At 38.7% G+C, this 27,173-nt stretch overlaps 1 protein-coding gene across 1 annotated transcript; it reads left to right on the forward strand.

The window, feature by feature from the left end:
- Window positions 1–1,577: 1,577 nt before the first annotated feature.
- Window positions 1,578–25,465, forward strand: MLYCD (malonyl-CoA decarboxylase). Its single transcript, XM_069793362.1, is given in 6 exon segments — window positions 1,578–1,676; window positions 1,679–2,245; window positions 12,004–12,116; window positions 13,418–13,574; window positions 14,078–14,227; window positions 24,018–25,465. Coding segments are annotated over 6 exon segments (1,605 nt in total). The 5' UTR covers window positions 1,578–1,592; the 3' UTR covers window positions 24,552–25,465.
- Window positions 25,466–27,173: the final 1,708 nt, after the last annotated feature.

Below are 27,173 nucleotides of genomic sequence, written 5' to 3' on the forward strand. Positions count from 1 at the left end.
ATTTTATTATATAATCATATATATGACAAACTAATACAGCAGATTAAAGATCATTATTAAATATATAGAAGGAAAAGTTCAATTTCTAGCTACCCTTTATTGAAAAAAACCCAAGCCTGTCCACCTCTTGTTATGAAGCACTGCTAAAAATGTTTTATTTTGGTTTTCAAATGGAAAAAGTTGTACTTGGCTAATGGATACCCATTTAAAACTGCAGCATTGCTGTCTATAAACAGTGCACATACAAATATCATCATGTTATTTGGTGAAAATTCTTACTTACCCATTCCTCTGTCTCTGAAAATATTAGCTTGCGAATCTGACATAGACAGAAGCTTTCTTTGACAGCCTGTTTCCTGCAGAGGTGAAGCTGAAGGACTAACCAGGCAACTTTTGAGGGCTTTCACTTTTGCTGAAAACAAAGTTATAAAGCTGTTAAGGGAATTTGTGAAACTTAATTCATTGCCTGGGGTATTCAAATGTTTTTAAAAAGTATTTTTCATATATTGTAATGTTTCTGAGTCATGCTTTCCCTCTCTTGAGGGTAACTTAGCTTAGCTTGTGATCCTTAGTTCCCCAGGGCTATACTGCTCACATAGCTCTTTTTTTTTTTTTTTCTCCCCCCTCGGGAAGCTCTAACATAGAGTAATTAGGTAGTGCTCTGTTTTTATGTTTGTCTCTTCACTGGTAGAGAGGGCTTGATTCCCTCCTCAATTCTTATTTTGAATGTCGAGAATTAAGATTTCCCTGTGCTTCTGAAGGTCAGGACAATTGGTGCTCAATTCTAATCTCACGGATATCAATCCAACCTATGTGTTTTGCTTGGTTTAATGGGCATGTAACGGTAGCAATGACACGGGATGTCAAAAGGAGGTAAATACGTCTTTGCAAGACTGAACTGGGAGCAGTATGTATATGTTTAGCTTCATTCATGAATAGTCCTGATGCACTTCAGAGGACTTTGGGCTCACGACTGGAGTTTTTTGCTACAGGTCCTAAAGGGCACGCTACTTCCAGCACTGTGTCCTCAAATTGCACAATCAAATTTGTGCGGTTACCTGCACTTACTTCAGAGCAATCAGATGCCAGCAGGCCTGGCCTGTGTTTCTGGGGACTGTGCAGTAACCCCTGTACCCTCACTGCTCAGCCGCTCAAACTGACAGCTGGCTGGCTTCCAGGAGCCCAAACCTGCCGACCTCCTAAGACCGTGGCGACAAACCTTTTTGGATGCCACTGCTATCTTTGATGCCATCCGAACTCTCTCAGGGCCACGGCCTAGCCCACCCTCACCTCAGGCCTCTCCCTCAGGTGCAGGTGAGCTGTGAGGGGAAACAGTGGTGGGTAGGGGAAAAATGGGAGCGACAGGTGAGAAAGATACAGGGGCCAAAGGGTTGTACAGTGAAGGCTAAGGGAAAGCGCACTCAGGGAACCATGAAGAAGCGCCGGGAACACCTCCGGCCGCAGCGGCCACCCCGGCAGGACGCACAGGGACCCTTTCGCTGCGCGCCACGCTCAAGATGGCGGCCGCCACCCCCCCCAACCCCGCCACACTCTCCTCGCTTTCGATAGGCGAGGAGCGCTGGCAGTCCGCGATGCCAGCCAATCAGCCCGCCCGCCGCGGCCCCGAAGGCGGTGCTGCGGCCTGGCCCCGGCGGAGGGTGTTGCGCGGCTGTCGCAAGAGGTGAGGGGCGGCATGAGCCGCCTGGGCCCGTGTCTGAGCCCGCGGCCCCTCCTGCGTGGGCCCTGGGCGGCGCCGCGGGGGTTGCGTCGCGTCTGGGTGGCGGCCGGCCTGCGCCGGGGCCCGGCGGGCTCCGGCACCGCCTCCGTGGCGGGCATGGAGGAGCTGCTGAGTCGCTCCGTACCTCCGCTGCCGCCCTACGAGACCAAGGAGAAAGCGCCTCCCCCGGCGGAGCTGCGCGGCGCGGAGTTCGTGCGCTACTACCGCGCCCTGGGGGCCGGGCAGCCCAGGGCCGAGCTCCTCACCCGCTTGGCCCGCGATTTCGGCGTGGACCACGGCCGGGTGGCGGAGTTCAGCGCCAAGGTGCTGCAGGCCCGGGAGCAGCAGAGGGAGCTGGGGGCCCTGCTGCAGGCCGAGGACCGGCTCCGCTACTACCTCAGCCCCCAGTACCGGGGTCTCTTCCAGCACCTGGGCCGCCTGGAGGGCGGGCTGCGCTTCCTGGTGGAGCTGAGGGGCGACCTGGTGGAGGGGCTGGCGACCAAGGCGGTGGACGGGCCTCATGTCAAGGTGAGGGCTGGGCTGGGGGTGGGTGGCTCCGAGGGGATGCGATTTGGGGCTTGCCACTCGTGGAGCCCCTCCACGTTGGGCTGGAGAGCGTCCCGTGAACCCCATTCGCTGTGGGGGTCTCCACGGTGGCACACGAGTGAATCCCTTCCCACAGGCCACGGCAGCAGTGGGAGATGGCTTTGCTGACAGCTCAGGAAGGGAGCGGCCCATGGTGTGAAGCAACGGGCTTTCCACAGTGAAGCGGGAGAGGGAGGCTGGGCTGCGGGCTGCGAAGGGCAGGCGTTAGGGCAGCGGAGGAATTGCCACACTGACGCAGCGTGGCGTAACGCAGCCGATGTTGGGGCTGCCAAGCTGCGTCGGGAGCTCACTGCAGGAGTGACGTGTAGTGGTGTGACTCCTGAGTCCAATATAGGGCCACAAGTGACGTAGCAGCCGTGCCGTGCTAATGATGAAGAGTATCAACAGAAGAAAGGGGTTGTCATGACTTAGCTCAGTCGTGTATCAAAAAGAGGTGAGGTGGAACATCCTCAGTGGCTACATGGTGCAGCGAGGTGACATGGTTGTGGAGGAAGGAATGATGTAGCAGATGACAGTGGCAGGAGGTGACAGGACTTCCTGGAAGGCAATGAAGAAAGACGGCAAGTTGGTCAGATGCACTGACCATAACTTTTTGGTCGATGTTCAGATCCAAATTAAGTTTGACAAGAAAAGGATGTTTTGATGTCAGTGCTGTCAATTAACCAGGGTCATCACATAACTGAAGTAGCAACAGCCTTGGTAAGATTCCACATTCAGTTGGATCATCTTAAGTAAGAGCAGACTGAATTTGCAAAATTAGCAGGCTAGAAATATGTATAACAGCTGAATGTACATGCGTCAAATAATACAGTATGTTCAGAAACATACTAAACCCATTTGAAAGTAGGAAAATACTGTCTGCAAAACTAAAGCTTCAATAAAAGGGCTGTTGTAAGCATTCTGTTATGTCTTCTCAAAATATTTTTTAAATGTTCGGGTTCATCATGTGACTGGGCTTAGTTCTGCATATCTGTTCTTACAGTCTTTTTTGCACTCATTGATCAGTTTTATTTTTCAAATGTATATACATTCTAAAAATGCAAGTTGGTGATAAACAGCACATAAGCGAGGAAAGATTAAGCTTGAACTGGTTTGCATTGGTTTTTGTTTGTAACCCTATTGGCTGTAAGAATTTACTCTGGATACTGTTTCTTTTCAGTTTGGAGTTTCATTTAGGTCATGCTCACCTGTTTTCCACAGCAACCAAGACCTAGAACTATGTGCCATGACAGTATTCTTGCTAGCGTGTCTGTCTGGGAAAGGTGTTATGTCTTGCTTCTGAGATAAGTGTCTTGCTCGGCCTTTAAAATCTATTTGCTTCTGTTGCAAGTAAGTGTCAGAATATGAGCACCCAAGGGAGTACCAACCTGCAGGAAGTCTTGACAGTCTCTGCAATGGAGCTGATCACTAGCTGGTGCAAGTGGTTTGCGAGGAAGTGGTGTGAGGGCATGTGTATTTGATTTGATACCTTAAGCCATAGGTGTGAGATACTGTAGTACCTGTTCTGAGGCTAAATGTCAAGAACATAGAAAACTATATGGCAGAATATTCAGGTTATAGATTTGGGGGGAGGAGAGGGGGAGTGTTAAAAGTGTTTTTTTTTCTTTTTAATAAAGAATTTGAGTCTTGAGTAGAGAACTGTTCTCATGATACAACATATATTTTGGGATTGTGTAGTGGACAGTTTCAGAATAGTTCTTTGCTGGTTTCCCTAACTGCAGGAAAGAGATGAAAAAAAGGTATAGAAAAGCTCTGGAACTTGGGATGGATGTTAACATGTCACGGTTCGCTATTACATATGATGAATTCTTGTCTGCTTGAATTCCTTAAGGTATTATTTTAAAACAAGAAGATGCAAATTGCCAGGTGATTGTTTCTCCATTAGTTTCACTGTTCCTGAATCATTAACAAAATAGATGATGCGCTGCAAAGTGGTGCAGTATTGTCTTCAGTTACTCCCAAATATACAGATCTTCATAGTGCCCTCAGTTGTCTCTCATAAATCACCTCTTAAGTTGAATTGATGTTTAAAGTAAATGAAGAAATGCAAATGGCTAACTTAGTCTGATTATATGTACTGTGTGACATGTGCCTAGTGGCACTGCACTCCAAAACGTGTCTCATTATTAGAAAGATTCTGAAAGCTGAAGTTGCCGAACTATTTTAGCAGTGTCCATTAAATCAGAAGTCATAGTGCCCTGGCTGTCAGGATCTAATGTAAGGCAAATTGGGTTTAAAAAAATGACTTACAAGAAATTGAGAAGAATGGTGACTACCTTCCTGGAAGAATTGTGTAGATCTTGAACATAAACCCTGAACAGTGCATTGGAAATACTTAAAATGACGGATTGTGCAAAGAGAAGGAACATGCTGCAAATAAAGTTTAGTTTATATTTAAGTTAGTTATTAGAAGGCAGAATCATCACCTAGAGCAAGACAGAAAAATTATAGGTATCCTCAGTGACGAGTTGTTATGACATAGTAAATGTCTGTCTGTGGATGTGTGAAAGATGATGAATACTCTTGACACAAGTTTCTTGATAATCAGATGGCAAAAATTTAGTGGTAAACTGTATTTTTGAAGCTATACAGCCTTTTTTTCCAAAGAGTCCACCAAAAATATGTGGAGGACATATGGTGAAGAGAAATTTTTCTTCATAATCTGTCCCAGAGGTGGGTTTTCTTTTCTATTAAATATATGAATCAATTATTACTATCTTAAGCCTCATGGATAATGTTAAGACAACCATTTCAAAAAAATGATACTGGCACATAATAAGTTGTTTGAAAAGTTAAATTACAGTAAAGCTGGGCATAATTCTTTTCCATGATGCTGTTTGAATTTTTTTCCTCTCTCTCTTATGTTCTTTTCATGTGTTCTGTTCCTTCCTTCCACCAAAGGACATGCACCTTTTCCACTGTCTTTATAAACGAGTTGAATTTCTGATGAGCTCTTGCAATGCACAGAGTGAAATTTGCTGAGAATCTGTTTCCTGTGTGTAGTTCTTCCTCTTCCTGTTCAGAACCCTCTCGCCTGCAGTACTTCTTTTTCTGTGCCGCCATTTTCCTTTTGAGATTTTTTTATATTTTGCTTGCTTATTCAGTTTCAGCATTTGAAATATGGATTCTGGTGAAAAATTTACAACATTATTATTTCAGATAGCAAATCATTCAACTATTGCTTTTAAAATACTCTTCATCTTTCCATATGATTTAGAAAAAGTCAGTGCAAGTTTCAAGTTGCTGGCAAAAGATAATGAAAAAGATAGCATTTTTGTCAAATTGATTTATAAATAAACCTGCTTCCATAATTAAGCAGTAGTTGGAGTGTCTTGTTGTTTTTATATTGGTCTACTAGAAAAAAAGAAATACCATAATTGTTTTGGGTATTTTTCCCCTCATAGCAGCCACTTCTAAACACAATAAGCACCTAAAGTTGGACTTTTCCTTGAATTATTTTTTTTCTTAAAGCTTTCTCACAGATTTGAACACTGACCTTTGTATAATTGGGGAAAATAGTTTTAAATTTTAGTAGAGGAATTGGAAATGGTAGAATAGGTTTTAAGGGAGAATATTTTGTGTGTAGGCTGTACATGGCTTTTTGGGGAGGGGAAATATTTGTGGTGATAGATGTCTTACCTACATACCTCCACAGAAGGATGTATTTATTTCACCCAGTTGTACTGCCTTGAAAGAACTGTGGTCTCATTGATGAGGATCCATCAATGAGTTAGAATAGCTGTTCACTCACGTGAAACAGTGGCTATATGGAGAACCTGAATATCAAAACAGTTTGCTTTAAAGAGCTAAGAAGCCCTTAACTAGAGAAACAAATGAAAGTTAAAGGTTTTTCTATGAAAAAAGTGTTTGGTATTTACCTATCAAAAGTCCTGTATAGCCATTTCATTATTGTAGGTATGATTTAAATTCTAACATACATAAAGACAAATGTGCAGCAAGGATTTTATAACTTTTGTGTGTTTGTATCTGCACTGACAAGGAAATGTGGAAATAAAATTAAATGGATTTTCCTGATGCTGGAGTAAAAGTACAGAATGCATTATATGGCCTACTGGGATTTTGGTTTTGCCCAAACTGTCTAAAATATTTCTTAGACAGTCCTTAGTTTTTACTTTGCATTTTGAAAGACCTATTGAAACAAGAATTACCCACTGTCATGTTGTAAATATAAAATATTTTTCTATTTCCTCAAAACATATCAACACAGAAGCAGCTTGGACTGTTAGATATTGGTTGATGAAGCATTTCTATTTTGTGTTTGTTCAACAGATTACAGTAAAATAACATATACAGGTGATTAAGTCACTTGAAAATGCTTTTGCACACTTACTGTCTAAATGGGCAAAAATGGGGGGGGTGTCTGTGAAATAAAAATGTGGGGCTTTTTTAGGAATAAGACATAAAACAATATAAAATACAAGAGCCAGGGAAGTTTTCAGCACTACTATTACCACTGCACTAGTTACTATTAGCAATAAAAAAATCAGAAAACCAGTCCCTTTTTATTTGTGTCACTCTGTTGAATCCTGTTTTGCTGATGGGTGTATTTTTCAGTATCTCACTAGGGGTATCCTGTATGTATATTTTGAAGCTAATTTGTAAAAAAAAAAAAAACCAACAAAAACCCAAACCAAAAACAAAGACACCTTTAAACACTTGGCAATATCAGAGTAGGTCTATAAGTCAGTATGCCCAAATGAAGCATATCAGGTTAAAAACTTAAAATATTCCAAAGCCATAGAAAAACTTGACTCTTGTGGGGCTGGCAGAATACTCCTCTTGTAGCCCTGTCAGATATCTAACCAGCAACTAAGAAAAACTGAGGCATCTGTTTGATATGCATGGAGTGTTACTTAATGCTGTTTCATATTATGTTTATCTGTACATATCTGCGTATGAATTTTCATTGTAAGGAGTATTTTATTTTTTAGTAGTTTGAGAGGGAAATTGAAATAGTTCCCTCATCGGAGAGGCAGTTTTTCTTAATGAAAAAAATTAATTTAAGTTTTTCATAAGAGTTTTCCCATTTGTTGCCCAATAAATAGGGACCTGATGTGAAGATGAAAAAGCCTGTAATTTGCTGTCCTGTAGCAAGAACATGGAATGAAAATAAAATAAAAATCACAATTTATTATACTCAGCTAATAGAAACTGAAGTATAGCTGGTAATTTTAAATACTAATTTGAGTATGTCTTGTTGCTAAAATTTAAAGTTGGGATGCTGAGTAATAAATGTGTGCTTTTTTTTTCTTTTTAATGAAATGTTGGAGATGTAATTTTATGACTAGAAAGGCCTCTGAAATGAAAGTAAGAATTGCCACTAAATTTACAAAATAAGAGAACCTAACTTTAGACTGTCATTGTTGAAGTCAAGCCTTACAGAAACTTAGCGTATACTATGATATTAAACACAACTCAGAATTTTGCACAGATGACTCAAATCAAACACAGCTTTGGATAGTATGAAGTGTTTTATGTCTTTCTGCACTAAGAAATTTTGTCAACATACACAACTGCAGTTGGACTAGATTATTGTTGTAGGTCACTTCCAGCTGGAACTATGCTAATTCTTTGGCCTGTATGCTGCCCTGTTGTATTATAAAGCATTATTATTTACGACTGACAGATTATTTGATTTGCGTTGTAATTTCCCATGAACAATATTTCTTTCTTCCAAAATCATTACTGAAAGCACATCTGCTTCACTTTCTTCTTTGGTGACAATTGCACTGCTTTTATACAGCTGTATCTTGGACCTAAAGTAGCTCTATAAAGCATTCTGCATCTTGAAAAGCAGCCTTCGGTTCAATTGGGCATCATTATGTCCCATCGTATGGAGCATGCTTGCTAAACCTGTAGGTGCTTCAAAGAAGCAAAATGCGCGATTCCTATGTTTTCCACTTTTACCAGTTTCTGTGTAGTATCACTGGCTTTCTCCCAAGTCACTCGTTGCCATATGAGCCATGTTGCTGCCAATAGATGCAGAGCAGTGTGTTCAAAATAATGAGTCGCAAGGAGTGCAGCCGTCAGCAGTTTTCCCTCCTAGCTGCTAGACTGTGGCTTGAAATGTTGTTCCAAAAAGCAGATGGATGACAAGAGAGCCATAGGAATCTGGTAGTTTGACCCCAGATCTGACAATTCTAGCTCATATTTCTGGTTTACAGTGTGCCCTTACAAAAGAAAATAAAACAAACAATCCTGAAATATTTGGAGACTTTCACTACACCAAGGGATATTTGACCAAAATGATTTATGGTTATTTTCTAAAAACTTCAGAGCTGTGCAGAAAAGGATTCACAAGGGAAGTACCTTAAAGCCAGAATAAGCAAAACAGTCAGAATATACTTGTTTAGGACACTTAGACCTCTACAGTCCAAGAGGAAAAATGTATTGGGGGAGGAAAAAAAAAAGACAGACCAATCTGTGTATGAGAGAGTACTTGAACTAAAATTCAGCTTTTCCCAATAAAACTGTTGCTGATGCAAGCCTTGTTGAGGTTGCAGGCCAGTACCTGCTCAGTTGTACTGCCCAGGAGTTGCAATTCCTGCATGACTTAGCTGTGCCAGAAAGAGCCCTTTTTGTCGATGCGGTTATGCGGACAGTTCTGGGCTCTGGTACAGCTTGTTCTACCTGCTGCTTCCTCTTTAATCCACTAGCCCAGAAGCCTCAGCAAAACCAGTTTTGCCAGTATAGATTACAGTTACTCTAAATAACACTTGACTGATGTATTGTCAGAGTGCATCAAGTGTTGAGGTGCCCTGAGCCAATGGTAATTATGCATTTTTCACAGTAATGTCCTATTACAGAAATAGTTTGCTCTTTTGGGGTAGTAAGGCAGCACAGGTTTAACATATGTGTCTGGTAAGCCCCCCAAGTCATCAAACTTGCTATAAATGTGCAATAGATCCATTTATTAGGCAGGAGAAGGTGTACTGCTAATGTCCCTCTTAACTATCCTAGCTGCAAAGTTTTGACATACCTAATCTGGTCCTTTTTAATGTCATCTCTTATGTTACTTCTTCCCCCTCCCCCAGCTACTGTTGTGTAGGATAGTGTTACCTTGAGACAGAGAAGGCAGGAAAATTTTAGTCGAAGTATCAGTGAAAAATTGTGAAGACTGTCCATTCCTAGAGTGGATTTCATTTAATGTGATCCTTTATTTTTCTCAGTTCTTCAGTGGTACTTGTTTCAGATAGTCACATATGTGTATTTTTTTCAGAGGTTTCTGTTTATGCTGGTGCTATGCATTATGTGTCTTCCATTGTTTTCCAGTGGAGATTGCTTACCCTATAAACGTACTTAAGGTGGATTTTTTTATTATTATTATTTCAGTTTCATATTAATTTAAAACCTTTTTTTACTAGCATATGCAGGCTTTGTTCAGCCTTGTAGTACAAGTGCAGGTGCAAGTACAATTTGGCAGAAGACTTTCAGCAGTGTTTATTATATAACTGAAAGAGAGCTCTACTGAGAAAGACCAACAAAAAAATAATTTACAAATCTTGGGAGAGTTGACCTCACGGGAGAGTTCATGGATACTCCCTGTATTTGGAACGATGCAATTGACATTTTCACTATTTGAAGTATATGTCAATTTATGCTTCAGTAAGTAAGCTGCTCTTATATATTGGAGGATGCTACTGAAAAAATATAGAAAGATAGCATAAAATTTTCACACATGACGGAAATGTAGATGAGTGGCTGTTTTCTTCTAGAACATTTCTATAGTAGCCATTTCTGCATAAATAAAGATAGATGCCAAACAAAAACTTGCCTATATATTTCACTAGCACAACTTAGTAAGTGTAGGAGTAGTTAGGAAAAATGGAAACTGAAGGAAAAATGAACTCTGCACTTTAGGTATGGAAAAGAGCCAGGATTTGTTATGAATTTACTTTGCAAACTCTATGACTGTGGTCATTACCATCAACTTTACTCTAGGAGTTGTTATGGGAGGAGTTAATTTAATTCTAAATTTGGGTGGATTGGTGTAGATTGAAGTATCTGATCTCAGTTGGCTGCAAGCATAGTCAGAGTTTCAAAATTTTAGTTTTACTAGTATGGTGAATTAAAGAATAAAACTGCCCTTTTTTTTAATCTTGGAATACTTCTGGGAGTTACTTTGGCCAACAGAAACCTTCTTTGATGTGTGTCTCTTGACAAGTGCCTCTACAACTTTCATCTTTGTTAGGTTACAATAGGAAATATTTTTGCCTTTTTATGGCAGACCTGAGACTACATCTGACTTTTGGACAAATGTTTTAAGTAGTAAGTGTTTTCTGGATAGATTTATATCTTTTTTATGTTGTTTTGCTTAAATGTAGCAAGCTAAAGTCCCTTGCAGCATAATTTTTGTCGATTTTATGTACAGCAGTGGCTATTTAATGCAGGTCTGAATAGAAGGTGGAGAGTTTTTGTTTTTAAATAAATGGTTATTAAGTTAGTTTCAGGTAAGCCTATGTTTCTGATCAAGCTGTTGCTAAGTTGGTGCTGGTATCACACTGTGACCCATGGACGAAGCAAATGTAAGAAAGAAAAATGAACTCTAGAATCTCTTTAAGGGATATTCATGCTGTGCTGAGTTCAAGAATACTTTCTAAACTCAAAGAATTTTAGACAGGAAAATCTTTAATAATATAGGCAGCAGGAAATTAGTAGGGAATATAAAATTCATTATTACAATGAGTGTTTCTGGAAGTATTTGACATTATAGCTGGCTTTAATTCTGTATTGTACTGTTCCAAATCTGTTGTGATTTTTGAGCTCTGTAGTCTTATGCTGCTGCTTTTGTTTTTCTGGCTCAAAATTTTCATACTTATAGAGAAGAAAAATTCTAGGAAGCCTATCTGCATCCTGTTGAAAGACACTAATTTTCTAATTTATCATCCTGAGTGGGCATGTGCAGCTCCTGTGCCGAGTTGTACAATCCACGCTAAAGTCCAAACTGAAGCATTTTTGTAGTTTACTGATGCTGAAACGTGCCTGTATGGGTTCCAGTCACCTTCAGTACATATGTTATGTGCCTTGGAGATCTGTCAAAAGTAGAAAGTTCCAGGTGTTAATCATGGTGCAGAATGTACAGGAGTAAATAGCTGTTCTGTATCTTTCTCATAAAGAGCAATAGAAAAAATGTTCAATATAGTAGAGATGACTAATAAAATATGGTAAGGACCTGGAAAATTTTAATTTGGTGAGTTGCTTTCTTATATTAATAAGCTAGTACTAATAGTCTTCCTAAGGCATGAACTGCTGAATGGTCAGAAGAGATTCAGATGTAGAAAACTATAGTGAAATTCAAGTCCTTATTTTCATCAAATTTCCCATAATTTTTTTCATGGTATTTAAGTCTGAGCACCTGTGCAGCAGTGGCCTTATTGTCAAGACTGCTCAAATACTTCTACTTATTGTCTGCCTTTCATCTACATTGTTTTGCATTATCTTCCATTTGCTTGTCTGCAGTTTACTATAGACAGTATCTTTAAACATCTTCATTGTTTTAGTCCTGTGTGAGGAAAGCTGTACTATTATGTGGTTAATCTTCTCAAACAGATGCATTAGTTTCCTTGAACAGTTTGAAATGATGAAGTTTATCTTTACTCACATTTGTATGTTCTACCTAGCATATTTAGCAGATAAGTTCATCTTTCTTCTGTTTACAGGAAATGAATGGAGTTCTAAAGAACATGCTTTCAGAGTGGTTCTCAACAGGATTCCTGAACTTGGAACGGGTCACTTGGCAATCACCTTGTGAAGTACTCCAGAAAATTAGTGAGTAAGTGCTCAAAGTCGCTAACGCTCGTTGATGAAAAGGTGATGAAATGCTTATGACTGCACAGATCCACTATTTTCAAGATGCTTTTCAATACTGAACCATAGGCAAAGTATAATTAAAGAATAGTTGAATTTAACACACTAAAAATCACATTTTAAAACCTGAATTAAATAAATGGTAAAGGGGATCATTCGTCCCATAATTTGACCCTTTAGCTCACATACTGCACTCGTAGACTGCTGTCTCTTCTCCCAACCTTCTCAGTTATCTTCCCACATTCCCAGAGGTGCTGCTGTTACTTCTGCTACAAACCCAGATTCTTGCAGCACTGCCTTCTTGCACTCCCTTTCCTCCTACAGGTGCTGCTGCTGCCTCCATCACCACTGCCACCTTCTTCTCCCCTCAATCTACACCAGCAGTGTGGGTGGGGAATAAGTATTTAAGTCTGATGCAGCATGGGGTGCCCAACACTCAAGAGCATGTTTTACTTCTAAGGTAGTGTGGCTCCCTTTCCTGGCCGGAACTGGTGAGATGCACAGAAATCACTTGTAAACTATACGTGAAGAGAGCACCTTGTTTTTTATAAACATTCCTTAAAATCTACAACATTTATTTCTGAATTTCTGTCAAATTCAAAGTTCTAGTGATCAAGTTGGAAATGACTGAATCAAGGTTATGTTGTGTGGCATTTTGTCATATAAAAAGCTTGGAAAAAAAGAAATCTCCAGAGAGTTCTGAAAGTACATAACTTAAATGTTGATAAGGCAAAGAAAAGAGATCTTGTACAAGCTAAATTTTCAAAATAAAAATAATGAGTAATATTTTACTTAATCTTCAAGGTATTTTGGCAAACACACTAGACTTTCAATATGCAATAGAGAAAATGTATTTTGAATGATTGGTTGAAGACATGGCCGTGTGAGTGCTAACAAACTGCTTTGTTGCTTGGGAAAACTAATTCCTTAGAGGTGTGTTCAGACTCATTCAATGACTTAGTCATCTGAATCGGATATCTGATACTGAACAGAAAATGCAAGTGAAATCTCAGATATGTAATAAGTATATCCCAAAGAAAACTAGAAAGAGCGGCTATGCAGTATGCCTTTACTATCTGCTTTGTCACAGTTTGTTGATGAATTTTATTTTTTTTACTTACAGCCTGATTCTCCTTTTTTGATTGGAGAGTTTTGTCACTGACACCAATGTGAACATTGATTGAGTGCTTGTAGGGTTGGCAGCTGACCTCTATTTTTAAATGAAAAAAAAAAAAATAATTTTACCCTTTTTATTTTCTCATTGAGTTCTGAAGCTGTGCATCCTGTTAGAAACTGGGTTGATATGAAGCGTCGAGTTGGGTCATATAGAAGATGCTACTTTTTTTCTCACTGTGCAATCCCAGGAGAACCGTTGATAGTCTTGCATGTTGCACTAACCAGTGATATCTCCAGCAGCATCCAGGTACAGTCACTGATGCATTTAGCACACAGCAAAGTGCTCAAATTGCAGTGTACTTATTTTAAAATCTGTAATTCCTTATAATTTGGGAATATTTGTGTTTTTCATTTTTTTAAGAGATGAGAGAACTGGCACTTAAAAATTGCAGGGATATCTGTATATCACCTGTATTATGTAAGTTGAAATTCTGGGGTTTTGCTCAAGTGCAAGAAGAAACAGAAAAGATAAGAAATATATAAGAAAAGATAGCAAATGAGATTAAAACTTCAAAGCGGTTGTGATTACTTCTGAAAATTGTAAACCACGTTACAATTATTTCCTGCACTTGCTAATGGATAAGCAGCTCTTCTTTCTACTTTTTGATTAGATTTTTGTTATTTTTCACAGAGGGTAGTGAATAAAACAGTGGGGAAAAGTGTTAACACATTTGAAAGTTAAAAAGAAAGGCCACCTCCCCCATAATGGTGATAATAACTACTACTTTTTCTTTATTCTTATTTTCCCAGGCCATAGTGAAAGAAGTGCCGCCTTTAGAAACAGAAGATACAGACAAAATTACAACAGCAATTTTCTACTCAATCAGTTTGACTCAGCAGGGACTGCAAGGTGTGGAACTTGGGACTTACCTCATCAAGCGGGTTGTAAAAGAGCTGCAGGTAGGTGTGGCAGGGTGTACTTAAAATGCTGTTTGGCAAATGTGCTCCCCTTACATTGCTGTTTTAGGTTCCATTTTGTGTCATTGCTCAAGGCAAGGAGCTGCTAGGTCTTCCCTTACACTCGTAGCTTCTTACCAGTTCAACCTTTGAAGATGTGCAAAAAGTTGGAAGACCATTTTCTGCTATTGGTTAATGTCTGCCAGATGTAGATAGTATTACATAGTTGACATGTACTGCATGAATTATTTGTGTTTGCCTAATCATGTGTATAGGTTGCCTGAAAGTCAAATTAGTACAGTTCTATTGAAGCTACCTTTAATATAGCTGTATTTTGCAATGTAGTGTGTAATCTAATTCACTGCTGTCTCTCAGTTGAGTGGGTGGGGCATTGTTAATGCATGCTAACAGGCTCCCTTCCAGGCCTCTGATCAACATTTTCTCTCTTGAATGTACCTGGCTGTTCCTTTTTCAAAATCTTATGGCTGCTCCAGTAACAAAGATAATTCCTTTACATTAATTATTTCGTTTTCTTGTTTGTTATATTGAATTGCCACCGGTTATGTATGCAGTTTGCATGCTTGCCTTGAATATGTCAATTTAAAAAAAAAAAAAATTCTTTGCCTGAGCATTTCCTGCAGTATAGTAAAGAAGATGTCTTTAACATTTGAAAGTCACAGGAATCAGTTGCTTTATGCAAGTCAGTTCTATGAATTTATATAATATCATTGCATGCTATGGGATTATTCTTGATAGTTTTAGGACTTCTTCTTGTAGAACCTTCTTCCAAGCAACTGGAGAAAGGAATGAAAATTAATTAATTTGTACATGGAGTGGCATGAAAGAGACAGTCACGTTCCTGTGTTGAGTACATTATTTTATTTATTAGTCTTTGCTACTTAAATTATTAACAAAGCTCTCACTTAAAAGTAATGATCACTACTTGTGTTTATATTAATTGTTCCAACATCTGGATTAGTAACGATGTCTGGAAAATTGTCTGTGATTTAGAACTTCAGTTCTACTTGCAAAAATAACTTAAAATTGGATGCACCAAATTTCTTACTACTACAAAATGATTGATTAGTCAACTACTGAATCATAGCTGGCTGCCCTGAAGTTTTTTATTTTATTTTATTTTTAATGGATATTTTGGCTGAGTTTTGTTGCTTGTTGCTTTCGGAATGGCTTTTAGATTAATTGTCTAAAGTGCAGTAGTCCAGGTATAATTAGGCTGTGCCATCTGTCTGATCTTGACTGAGGGGAAATTGGAATAAATTCATGCAGTTATCTGCTTCCACATCTGAAAAATAATTTCTGGATAATTGAGTTGCTCTCATAAAATAATCCTATTGACAACATATTTGTCCATCACTAAATTGCTTACAACACTAGAAAAGTTATAAGTGAAGTTATAAAGGAAAATAGACATACCATACTTAGATAACCTATATGCAATGTCTAAAATTTGATGTGTCCAACAGAAGAGTGTGTTTCTTATTTATACTTACAATAAAGTTTCTATGTTTCAATGTTGTAAAATCCAGCCCTTCAGTGTTCATCAAATACACGATGAATAGGAAACACTTGGCTGAGATGCCTTTAAATACATTCTAATAATAAAATCATTGCCTCAAGCTTAAATAACTTACTTGATATTGACAGCTAAGTGCTTTCCATACAGTGCCAAAGATGGAGGTCTTCCTCCCTACTTAAATTTCATACACTGCTGTAAGATGTTATGAAAAATGTGCTGTTATTAGTAAGGTTTTATATGGTGAATTGGACACGCACTTACCTGACTATGGAGTTGTAGCAAAACTTGAACCGCCTATGTATATTTATTCTATATCTATCTATATATATTAAAGGTACAACAACCTCCATGTATTGTCTACACCGTTCCTTTTCTTGTTGATAAACCTTGTTGGGGTACCATTGTAGGGCTAAAAAAGATGTAAAGGATAATCCAGGAGTGTTTATCCATGATGGATGTAGTTCTCGAATAGTTTTTCTTCCACTCTTTGATGTTGTTAATATTTATTTCTTTTCTCTTCTTCCCGCTTTCTTCCCACTCCATCATGCTTTCTTCCTTTTCATTCCAAAGTATTGTTCTTGAATTTGTTGTCTTGAATTCTGCAAGAGCCATCTCCCATTACGTATTTTGCATCTGTGAAGTGACCCTGAATCATCATACTGTTGTTATCAGAATTATTTGATGCACTTCTGTAATGCCCGCTCATTCGGCTTTTGTTGTAAATGTTGTGACTTCCATCTCGGGGGTCTTTACGTGTCAGTGGAGAGAAGCCCTGTGTATTTGTTGTGGTTTAACCCTAGCCAGCAACTAAGTACCACACAGCCGCTCATTTGTTCCCCCTGGTTGGGATGGGGGAGGGAATCAGAAGAGTGGAAGTGAGAAAACTCATGGGCTGAGATAAAGACAGTTTAATAGGTAAAGCAAAAGCCGCGCACGCAAGCAAAGCAAAGCAAGGAATTCATTCCCCACTTCCCATGGGCAGGCAGGTGTTCAGCCATCTCGAGGAAAGCAGGACTCCATCACACATAACGGTTACTTGGGAAGACAAACGCCATCACTCTGAACGTCCCCCCCTTCCTTCTTCTTCCCCCAGCTTTCTATGCTGAGCATGACATCATATGGTCTGGAATATTCCTTGGGTCAGTTGGGGTCAGTTGTCCTGGCTGTGTCCCCTCCCAAATTCTTGTGCACCACCAGCCTACTTGCTGGTGGGGTGGGGCAAGAAACAGAAAAGGCCTTGGCTCTGTGTGAGCACTGCTCAGCAGTAACTAAAACATCCCTGAATTATCAACACTGTTTGTAGCACAAATCCAAAATATAGCCCCATACTAGCTACTGGAAGAAAACTAACTATCCTAGCCAAAACCAGCACAGTATTTCAGCTTCAGAATACTTACACTGTGAAATTTCTACAAAGTTAGATTTTTCAGGGCAAAGGCAGGGCATATGACGATGAGTAATACTCTTGGCAGCCTGTTTTACCCTGTTTTACCTGTCTCCCAAAATTCTGGAAGTCCTACTTCAGTGCATTAATTGTACACGTGTTCTCTTTCTCTCTGGTCAGGTGTAAGCAAAGGACTTCCCAAGGTTGTCTGTGTTCAGATTGGACATAATTCTTTGGAGCAGCATTATAGTCACTTACTTTAAAAGGGACAAATGGTATAGCAGTAGTGCTGAGTTGACTTGGTGACAGTAGCTGAAACAGTATAGCCTCAGCAAAAAAATCTTGGGTCAAAAATTACATCTCATTAAGCAGGCTTCCAGCAGCCTTCGTAAAAATGGATAGTTGAGGTCTCTGATAGGAAGAGGATTTTTTTATACAACCTTTGTATGGCTGTGCAATAAATCTTTATTTAAAGTGCTGCTAAATCACCAAGTGTTCCAGGTTATGTAAGTTGAGACTCGCTTTAACTTAACTGATAATAAAATGCTTTGGGAAGAGACCGTTTGAAGGGGTTGAGGATTTTGTTTTTCATTATATTTGACTTGTTGATGATTAATACAGTTTTATAACTTGCCATTTGTTTGAGTTAACTTTTGTGGACATATGTTTGATCTGCAGAACATTATTTGATTCATATTCTCCCAAGGCACTGCAAACTCTTTAAAACTTTTTTTATCCTCTAGTAAAATCCTTTATCTGAGTTTGCCTTAACTTAACCTGCTCTGACACTTCTACTTGTAAGTGCCATTGTAACCTCAAAACTGAATTCTCAGCTGTCATTCTTCATAAGGAAAACTCCAAATTGGACCTGTCATGAATGTGTATCATTAGATCAGAAAAAGACATGCACTAAGTTAGAAACAGGCTAATAGCCACTCTTTTTTTCCACCATTGAAGCCTTTATTTGGCAAGATTTTTAAAAACTGTACTGAAACATTGATCTAGCAGGTATCTACACTATAAAGTTATGTCTATAAATTCAGTTAGTACCAGATTCCTTAAAATCTCATTAATGGACAATTAAGACAGAGCTTAATTTTTTAGAAATCTTCTTGCTAATTTGCCTGAACTGATCGCATGCACTGCTAGACATGAACATGTGTAGGGTAGCAGTTCTCACCTTCAAAGAATGCCAAGTACAGATTCCTTCATGAAAGTATTTCTTGCAAATGGGTTTTTATTAGGACTGTTAGGAAGACTGCAGCAGTAGAGGCTCTGGCGAAGATTACAACCCTCAGTGTTAAGCACTGTTAGTTTGAGGCACTGCATAGAAGTTAATGGCCCCTGCTTTTGAGTCTTTTACTAATTTAAGCAGATGGAGGAAGTATGAAGTTGAGTCACAGAAATGGGTCCTCAGTTTCATCTCTTTATATGTGCACAGTTAGCAGTTTGAATCCTTAATCTCTACCTAGACATTATGATTGGCGTTTGCCACAGGTATTGTAACATAATTGGGTAAAGGGGAGGGATATAATGGAGATCAGAATAGGACCTTAGGGGTGTAGCTTGTGTCGCATACAAAGGGCATCCTGGGAGAAAGTGTGCTGCTCTAAATAGGAGATTTTTCTTTTTTTGGTAGGTGCTTGACAAAAGTTTGCTACACAAATAATATAGAAGGGTTTTGTAAACAGGCTTCTATTGTTATCTGAGCATATCCTGTTTGGATTATTTTGGGTAAGCAGTGGGATGAATTCATTAGTCCACTGATACCAATTTGGTCCCAGGTCTGCCTGTACAAATCTGAGAATAGGCTACCTACGTATTCTGTGTAGTCTCTTGGTTATATTAATGTATATAAAGCAGGGAGCAGACAACAGAAATAATCTCATGTATTTCTTAAATTTAAGCTTGTGTTGTTCCCAGAAATGAATTGCATTTTGAAACAATTTCAGACAACTACTAAGAAAACAAAGAAACCCCAAATAGGGTGCTGGAAAAAAGCAGGCAGATGCATTTCTAGCAAGCTGGTAGGTGCTGGTGAATGCATAGACAAATAGATTTCTCATTAGACAGACATTTAATTCAGAATGTGTTTATAGCCACTGTAAATGGTCTGTAACTCCACAGAAGGTACATCATAGCAATTCGGTCTGCAGATGACAGACACAGATAACTGTGGTGAAGCCTTTGAGAAAACTGCTTAGAATTTTATAGCCTGTGGCATTTGGGGGAGAAAACTGATAGCTACTATGTGACTCAATAGAATGCTTAACAATTGGTGGCAGATTTTAGCTTTCTGGTTGGGCTGTTGATAATTGCTACCTTAATTTGATCTAGGTGACCTGGGGAGATCATAATTTCCAAAACAGGCTTTGCTTTCATTGATGAAAAATGTGACCTTGTACTACAGCTTTCAGAGTGCAAGACAGTTTCAGAGGAGATACGGATAATAGGAGAAATCTGCACTCTTCTGCAATGAAAAAAAACACCAACCCCAAACCCTAAGAGACAACCAAACCCAGAAATCTACCCCAAAACAAAATGAGCAGCTGTTTCTTAATGGTGTATGGGTTTCTGACAAGAAAATAAACATTAATGGATCTCCACCAACAGCCTTAGAAACTAGCACATCAATTTAGCAGCAACATAAATGTGCACACTTTGCTGCATCTATTTATTTTTTTACAAGAAATGGCCGCCTCAGATAAGCTCCTAAACTCAAGCATTTATCAGATATGTAGTAGTCTGTACTGTAGTTTCAAAATGGGGTCACTTTCCCATGTCTTATCTGTCCTAAGAAGTAAAAAATATGCACAATTTCCCATTTTGTATTTATTAATGGAGTAGGAGCTACTAACTTGCTGATAAATATCTTGCGTTGGGCTTAGTGAACAGGTCACTCCTGAAAGTGAGTGATAAACAAAGTGCACCCAACATCACAAGGAAGCAAAATGTCAGTTACTTAATTAGGAACTTTGCAGTGGTTATTATTAATACACAAATATGGGAAGAAGTCATTCTCGCTTCTGTCATTGTGGATGGTGCTTAGGTACCCTCTTGGCTTTGCAAGCTGGGAGATGAGATTGGAATTGTTAACCTAGGAAGCAATGGGCATGGCTCAGCTCCTGTGTGCAAAGCCCTGATTGTTAGCTCTGTTCAGTAGCAAAATAGTATTTTCAAACACTGTGCTTGCTTAACAGAGATGGTTTAGAAGACTTCCAGACTTGACTTTGTGGTAAGCAGCCTTTTCTCTTGGTCCAACCAGTTTTTCCTTTTACCAGAAAGAAGAGTTTCTGCTTCTCAAATTTCAGCATTATCTTCCTTTTTCCACTCTCAGGTTTTAGCCCCAAATACCTGTGAAGAATTCATGAAAGAGACCTAAGCAATATGTTTTCAAAGGCACTGTCTTTTATAGGATGAGTAATACAGTTAGAAAAAAGGAAAACCTGTAAGGAATGTAGTCCTATCTCCAGGTCAAAAAGAAACACATCCTGTATTCTTTGAATCCCTACCTAGAGGAAAATAGCCTCTAACAACCTTTTTCTCTTTTTTTTTTTTCCTTTCTCTTTTTTTTTTTTTTCTTTCTCTTCTTTTTCACCCCCGCTGCACAATAGTAACATCTGTAATCCCTCTAGGAGCACATCTAGGATTTCTCAATGATAGGTCATTAATTTGAAAACTTATACCGATTTTCCCTGTCTCTTGTGTTCTCTGTATTATGGACTAAAGAGGAACTTTAAAGCACAACAGGAATGAAGACCTAGAAGAATGAAACCCCATTTTGAAATCCAGTCTCTTTTGGGGGAAACTTGCTGCTGCTTAAGGATGCTGACGTGAAAAGGGTACTTCTCATTATAGATTACAGGTTTGTGTTTCTGTACCTTAAGGTTTGTTTGCAGGTCTATCACATCATAGACAGTTGCTGAGTTGTCATCCATCATTATTGTGTGGACAGGCAGAAGAGCACTGGGTCATTGAATCTTCAGAAGGGAGTTGTGGCCCTCCCTTCTGGGCAGAAATTCATCTAGCCGCAGTAAGAGCTGACATGCAAAAACTCAAATGACTTAACAGCAGACTGTCTCAGCAGCTAAGCTACAGCTGGTCACAGTAGAGTCACCACTGGTCAGCTTTCAGTGCGCTGATGGAGAAATGAAGGTAGCAAGTGATGCTGCTCGTTCCCATCTTGATAGAACTGAAAATTATCAGCTTTTTCTCCAGGAAGAAGTATCTTGAAGTATTTTTCCAGTGGCCTTTAAAAATTCACTTCTGTGCCGCCTTTCTCCCTCCTCCTTCTTCAGGGGTTCTGTGATTTTGTGCAAGTAGTGTTGTCTTTGGTGGGAGCTAGTGCTGAATCAAGGAAAGTGTGGCAGCTGACAAGGGGGCAACTGAGTATAACTCTACCACACTACTTAAGATCCTGCTGCTTTAAAGAAACGTGGATTCCGCGTGCCATGATGAGATATACTCCTTGACTGAGAAACACTACAAGGAGGCAGATGAAAGGTGACCAAAGGAAGTTTAGTGAGTGCATTTGATTCTGTATTCAAATTTCAGAAGTTATTTTGAATTGATTTGTGGATAAATAGTCTTTATATCCATGGGCAAGTATTGAGCATGGCACTGGGAAGGAAAAGATTTCTGAAGTCTGTAGAGTTGCTTTGCTTTGTTCTCATTTTTGCCCTTTTTCTGCCCCCAAATATTTTTTTTTAATTTACTGTGGTCATTGCTCTCTTTTTCAAAAGCACAGGGGAAACTTTTATAAAAAGGCTGAACTGTCTACTCCAAGAAACATTCTTTTAATTAAAACATATTTTCTATATCCATGCTGCTTGTAGCCATGGTCTGCAGTAAAAGCACAACCCTAATAAACTATTTTGTTTTATAAATGCTGTATTCTGTAAAATTGTACAAAGAGGTGCTAAGATAGCAGCAGAAATTGCCTTCCACAGACATCTCTTTCCGTAGATTTACAAAGAGTATTTTTTCTTTTATGAAATGCATATGCGATGAAATCTGATAGTTGTATTTCACAGATCTTGTTACAGGCTTATGCTTCAGAATTACTCTTAAAATAAAATATCATCATGTCCTTTAGTGGAGACTTGAAAAAGTCACAGGAGATCAAAGCTTTACTAGTATTGCACTACCTGACCATGGTAGCTATAGCAGTTGAGAATATGACATAGTCAGGATCTCCTGGGTGCTCTGATTACAAAAATGGTTGGTTTGTTCAGTAAGATACAGAAATGAGTGTTTTTATAAAATAAATTGCTTTTTTCTTTATCCAATTCTCTAAGGAGATGAAATGGGGTGTTTCTTTGTAACTTGGTCTGCCTCTCTTGTCCCTGTCTGGTCCCAAAAGAATTCTTTGGCTTATGTATCTGTGTAACACTCAAAAGAACTTCAGATGAGGGGAGCAAGTGAGGTTATCCAGTTTTTTCAGTTATAAGTGACAAAACTGAAGAGGTGGTAGATTGGAGCTGGCTGGTGTATCGTAGTGCCAGAAGCCAGCAGAACAGCAGTAAGCTATTTGGGAAGCTCTGTGTGGGAAGGAAAAAGATGTTGTAAATAACCAGCTGAATATTATTCCAGTTATCAAAGTTATTAGAAATGGTGCTTGGCTCCAGTCTGTAACAGAGGTATGCCAGGCCTGCGTTCCCTGGCTTCTGCATCCTCCTGAAACAGAATGCAGATGGCAGCATTGTGTGGAGCACAGCGGTACCTGAGGATGCAGCAGTGCAGGTGCAATTCAAACAACCTAGCAGCACGCGTTCCATTAACATTTGCTAGTGTAAGATAGTATCTGAGCGATGATGACTTTTTAATGGTTATCTCGGTAACACTCAAAGTAGAAAAAAATGCATTTTGTAGTCATTTAAAGGCAATTTTCTGTTGACATTAAGATGCTTCTGTAATGTTGATAAATGTCTTGATTCTCACCGCTCCTTCCTATATGAACAATAATTAAAACAACACTGTGGTGGTTTCAGTTCAGCTCAGTCTTCCCTCTGTTCCTTGCCCCCCTACTCCTTCAGCACGGTTGACTGATGTAATTTTTGTTAATTCCAAGTGACAGTGAGTTTAACAGCCTTCCCTATTCTTCACATTGGCATGCCCCAAAACTAACACATGGTTTTCCTTATGTATGTTTTGGTTTACATGATTACATAGTTAACAGTTTTTACTCATAAATTAGCAGGAGTAGAGAAGTTTTATTTTGTTAAAGCAAGTATTAAACTGTGTGATTAATTTTTTTACTGCAAGTATGTATTTCTTGTCTTGCTATTTTATCAATGTAGTTTATAGTTTGGGAATAGCATGGAAAGTAGCTAGCCTGTATAAAGAACCTCTTTTATAACTTCAGGAAATACTTCTGTCCACTAAAGTCTAGAAATCTTACCTCTCCTGATTTTACAATAGACTAAAATAATTAACTGCCCTTGATTTAAAAAAAAAGTTACATATGAAAAATAAATTATATTTAAAAGGTTTTGAAAACTTGGATGTTTATTTTTAAAAAAAATTATTCCTCAGAATAACTTCTTTATGGCATGCGATTGTATTTTTTTATTTCTGCCTATAAAATGATATACCAGAACGTAGTGTTGGTAAGTACTGTATAAGTACTTTTATATAGATTGTGTGTGTGGACTGTAATTCAGGGTTAAAATTTTCTTTGTGCTTCAAGTGCACCTATTACTGGCAGGGTGATTTTTTTATTTCTTTTTTTGTCTATGTGTATCAGTTAATTCCCAGAATCCCTAGTCTTTGCTTGACATCAAGTAAAGGGTATCAGTTGTTCTTTCACTCAAACTTCTCATTGTCAATCATAACAAAACTCATGAATTTTTTTTCTCTCCTTTTGTCTGCAGAAAGAACTTCCTCAGATAAAAGCTTTTTCTACTCTTTCACCTATCCCAGGATTCACAAAATGGCTTGTTGGTCTCCTCTCCTCACAAACAAAAGAACTGGAAAGAAATGAACTTTTTACAGAATCAGAATGGCAAGAAATCTCTGAGATCACAGGAGACTCTACTACTGAAACACTGAAGAAACTCTTAAATAACAATGAGTGGGTGAGATCAGAAAAATTAGTTAAAGTGTTTCATGTACCATTTATGAGACTCTGTGCCTGGTATTTGTATGGAGAGAAACATCGTGGCTATGCTCTTAATCCAGTAGCAAATTTTCATCTTCAGAACGGCTCTGTGATGTGGCGGATAAACTGGATGGCGGACACAAGCCCTCGGGGCATTGCTGCTTCTTGTGGCATGATGGTAAACTACCGATATTTCTTAGAGGATACAGCTAGCAATAGTGCAGCATACCTGGGGACTAAACAAATTAAAGCCTCAGAGCAGGTTCTTTCCTTGGTGTCTCAATTCCAGCAAAATAGCAAGCTTTAATAAAATATTACAAAAACTAAGAACAAGTGTTCCTCACCTATAAAGAGCTGTAATATTTTTCAGTGTCTATATTTAAACGAGAATGTCCCTTGTAAAACAAATTTACTCAGCAAAATACAATGCAAAGTTATCTGGATTATCAGCTGTCTTGCTTACATTGCCATATATTCAAAACCTGATTGGCTGTGATTGAGTCACTGCGAGTTCTAGACATCTGTTTTGTGGAAATGGTTTGGAGGGATGTATTAAAGGGTGAGTAAAATTCTCTAAATCATTTACAACTCAGTGGTAACTTGAACGGAAAATGCTTGAGCTGTACCATTATTATATTATAATAAATATATTATTATATTATAATAAACCTGTATAAACTTGGAAAGGAGCTGCTCTTCTTTGTCATAATACTACTATAGATTGTTCAGTACCAAAGTACCTGGAAAGAAGTACTGAATGAAGGTAAATTTTTGGTCAAATATATTAGCAAAACAGTAATGTACAATTTTATTTCAAGAATATCTGTCTTTTTCACCCTCAAAAACTCTCATGTAAAACCTCTTGGCATTTTCCTTTTTCAAACCCACTAAAAACGTCACTGAACCCTTGCTTTGCTGGAGCATGGAAAAGCCTTGCATTAATGTGGTTGAAAAATCAGGATCTCTCAGTGCAGCAGGTATGTAGTATTATATTTGCACTTTTGTCTGCTAAAATATAATAAGCAAAAAGGAAGTGTTCAAATAGGAGAGGGGAATAAGAGAGACTGATACTTAGGCATCAGTTGAGAAGTTTCCAAATATGTATATTATACTTTGGCTCTGGTAATTTTTTTAAGTTGATAAAAAGGTTTTTTAATAAAGGGGTAGGTGTGACCTGTCAATCAATAAAATATACTTTCTCAATAAATCATATCTTGTTTATTTGAGCATGTACCTTCCTTCATTTAACAGCCCTTCTTGATAACAGTATCACCACAGCAGAAGAACCATCTTAACAGAATTCCATGATGTTTTGTAATTTCTGATTTATTCCGTGTCTGGTCAAATTCCAGTCCTGTTTCAAGAGAAGAATTATACAGTGGAATTGAAAGTGATAGAGGTCCTGCTCGTGTATGAAAACAGAAGTGAAGAAAGCTCTAAGTGTCCAATTAGCCTTTCTCCTAGAATGAAATTTATGTAATTGGATACACTTTTTTTGTATACATTATTAGAAGAAAATCCCATCCTCCAAGCTGGTAACCTGTTACAGAAATCTACTATACGTATCTTCCAAGCAGAGAAAGGCTTGACTTAACTTCTGTTCATGGTAGATTTTGCAACACTGATGGTTAAAGGACAGGGTACGTTCACTGCCTGTTATTCCCTTGGGAGCAAACACATTTTTATACAGCAGCTGGTCATCAGTGGCAGTGATGCCACGTTAGCAGTGGCAAGTCCCTGATGCCATGTTGCCTTCATTATGTTTTTTAAGAATAGTTCCAAAAGAGGGGCACCCTATTTAGTCAACAGTTTTCTCATACATCAACAGGTTAAAGTTAACTTACTGATTTTGATCAGATAAAATTAAAAAAAAATAAAAATCTTATCATCGCCTTGCAAGGAAGATGTGTCCAGCAATTTTTCAGTGCCCAAAACCACTAAGGAAAAGTTGAGTTCCCCTTGAATTGTGGTGGTGGCATTCTGGTGCATCTACCAGGGGCAATACGGTGTAAACTGAAATCTAAGTCGTTTGGGGTTGGGTTTTGGGGGTTTTTTTGCACCTTCTCTGGATAGCTTGCTGAATGTTCACTAGGAAATGCTGTAGGAGTATAAAGAAACCTGAAGATTATTTGATTATACTTACTTTATTCTCAACTGTATTTGATTATACTTACTTTATTCTCAACTGAGGAGCTAAGGACTGAGGATTGGAAACTTCTAGTGAGAGACTTTGAACAACCAACTCCATCCTGGCCAACCTGAGGAAATAACTTCGGAGTGATTGTCAATTTTTGCTTGTGGATCGGTAGTTACGGTAAGTATTCTGCACAACCACGTGTATGTATAGTCTATATAGTACTTCATATGGAAGGTTTTAAAATTGAAGTCTGTGGTTCACCCTCAAGAAATGCTGAAAGATGATCACAGGTATGGAACAATTACATGCCCAGAGGAGACTTCAGGCTGGAAAAGAGACAGGGGTTGAAGGCAGCTGGCCAATTGGAGTCAAATCTGTATAATCTTTTGGATTAATTAGCACATATCTTCTCCTGGCATGGCATTAGTACGTGAAGAACCTGGTTGCCACTTCTATTCCAAATGCCACATTTTTAAGGGATTACAATAATTTTGTAAGTTCATTGTGCAACTTTTAGATCTAGAATATGAACATCAGGGAGTATACAGTGTTTGTGTGTGGGGGGGTATATATATACATACACACACACTATATATATATATTTAGCAACCTGGGTGAAAAGCTTACTAGAAAGTAGCTATCTACAGTTTAGAATATCAGACTGAACAAACCACTCGCACATTGCTTTCTCTTCACTATGTAATGTGCATTTTGTTAGTCAGGATTTTATACAGAGCCTTAGGGTGAACATATGCACATACTGTAGCAGTACAGAAATTTTCACCCTAGAAA

This window comes from Haliaeetus albicilla, chromosome 10, assembly GCF_947461875.1.
Source record: "Haliaeetus albicilla chromosome 10, bHalAlb1.1, whole genome shotgun sequence".
NCBI classification, from domain to species: Eukaryota; Metazoa; Chordata; class Aves; order Accipitriformes; family Accipitridae; genus Haliaeetus; species Haliaeetus albicilla.